The 1,111-nt window shown below is 28.4% G+C and overlaps 1 protein-coding gene across 1 annotated transcript; it reads right to left on the bottom strand.

The window, feature by feature from the left end:
- Positions 1-77: 77 nt before the first annotated feature.
- Positions 78-740, bottom strand: LOC115034581. The gene is made up of 2 exons (XM_029491881.1): positions 293-740; positions 78-226 (listed from the first exon to the last, which is right to left on the bottom strand). The coding sequence occupies exons 1-2, from the start codon at positions 738-740 to the stop codon at positions 144-146; spliced, it is 531 nt and encodes a 176-aa protein (XP_029347741.1). The 3' UTR covers positions 78-143.
- Between the last annotated feature and the right edge of the window lie 371 nt (positions 741-1,111).

Genomic DNA, 1,111 nt, shown 5'->3' with positions numbered 1-1,111 from the left:
TTTCTCCCATTGTCGTTCTCAAATATGATTTGATTCTTTTTAATCTAGAAAAAGATCTCTCAATTGTTTATGTCGTTACAGGTAATACGGCAAGAATAAGTAATAGTTGTCGTATGTTTGGGAAATATTCACCTTCAGTCTCTTTAAATGCTTCCGTAGCCGTACTGATTTTTGATTTTTTTTTCTGGTTGTTTAGCCCAATGTAACTGCCACAACATGATTTCAGCTATAAAAATGCAATAGAAATTATTTCGTTAACATAATAGGTACCTAGATATATTTATTATTTTACCTTTTAATTCGTTAAGTGTTCCTGGTAAATCTGATTCATAGAAAGGTGCACCTTTTAAAATATCCTCTTCAGATAGAGCATTTAAGTAATTTGGTATAAGTTGTTGTATTTTAAACACTATATTATTTTGATTGTCCAAAAACATAGTTTGAATAGACGTTATAAAATTATCGAAAACGGTGAAATAAACTGTAATTTTAAAATATTCTTCAGTACTTGAAGTAGTTAAATTTGATCGGTGAGCTTGTCTTTTACATATCCGTGGAATTTTAACATCAATATTTAACACGCCTGCTTTAGACACAGCTTGATTAAAAATATTAGTAAATCTTGTATCTTCTCTGTTATTTTTGAGAGCAACCAACACAAGATTTATCATTTCAATACACTTTGTTAAATCTAAATCTGGATTTTGTAGCTGACGTGATATTGGCAAAGTTATTGACATATTTCGACCGCTACTTCCAAAGACAAAATAAATTCAAAATGTAATACTGATTGAAGAAGTCCATTGCATTTTGAAAGTATATTTCCATCTGTATTACCTATTATATCTTCCAAGAATATTATATATAGGCAAAAGCATATCCGAAATATCTAAGAATCACCTCATGAGATTCTACACTGAAAAAAAAATCCTGATCATATTAAAAAAAAACTATATTTGGCTTGACAAATATCTTGTCACTATTCAACTCATAAGATATTTGTCTTATTGTTAATGCGATAATATTATTCCGAACATCAGTCTTATATTATTAACAATGGTCTTGTTTAATTAATAACTACTATTTTCCAAATGAAAATATAACTCTTGTA

Source organism: Acyrthosiphon pisum, unplaced genomic scaffold (genome assembly GCF_005508785.2).
Source record: "Acyrthosiphon pisum isolate AL4f unplaced genomic scaffold, pea_aphid_22Mar2018_4r6ur Scaffold_13920;HRSCAF=14563, whole genome shotgun sequence".
NCBI lineage: Eukaryota > Metazoa > Arthropoda > Insecta > Hemiptera > Aphididae > Acyrthosiphon > Acyrthosiphon pisum.
Note: the sequence above shows the minus strand (reverse complement) of the source record. Positions and strands in the feature narration are given on the sequence as shown.

Bases quoted from the DNA above. Each gene is read 5' to 3' on its own strand.
- LOC115034581 (XM_029491881.1), bottom strand. From the start codon at position 740: ATGTCAATAACTTTGCCAATATCACGTCAGCTACAAAATCCAGATTTA. The intron at 227-292 runs GTAAAATAATAA...GCATTTTTATAG, and splicing joins AACACTTAACGAATTAAAAG to CTGAAATCATGTTGTGGCAG.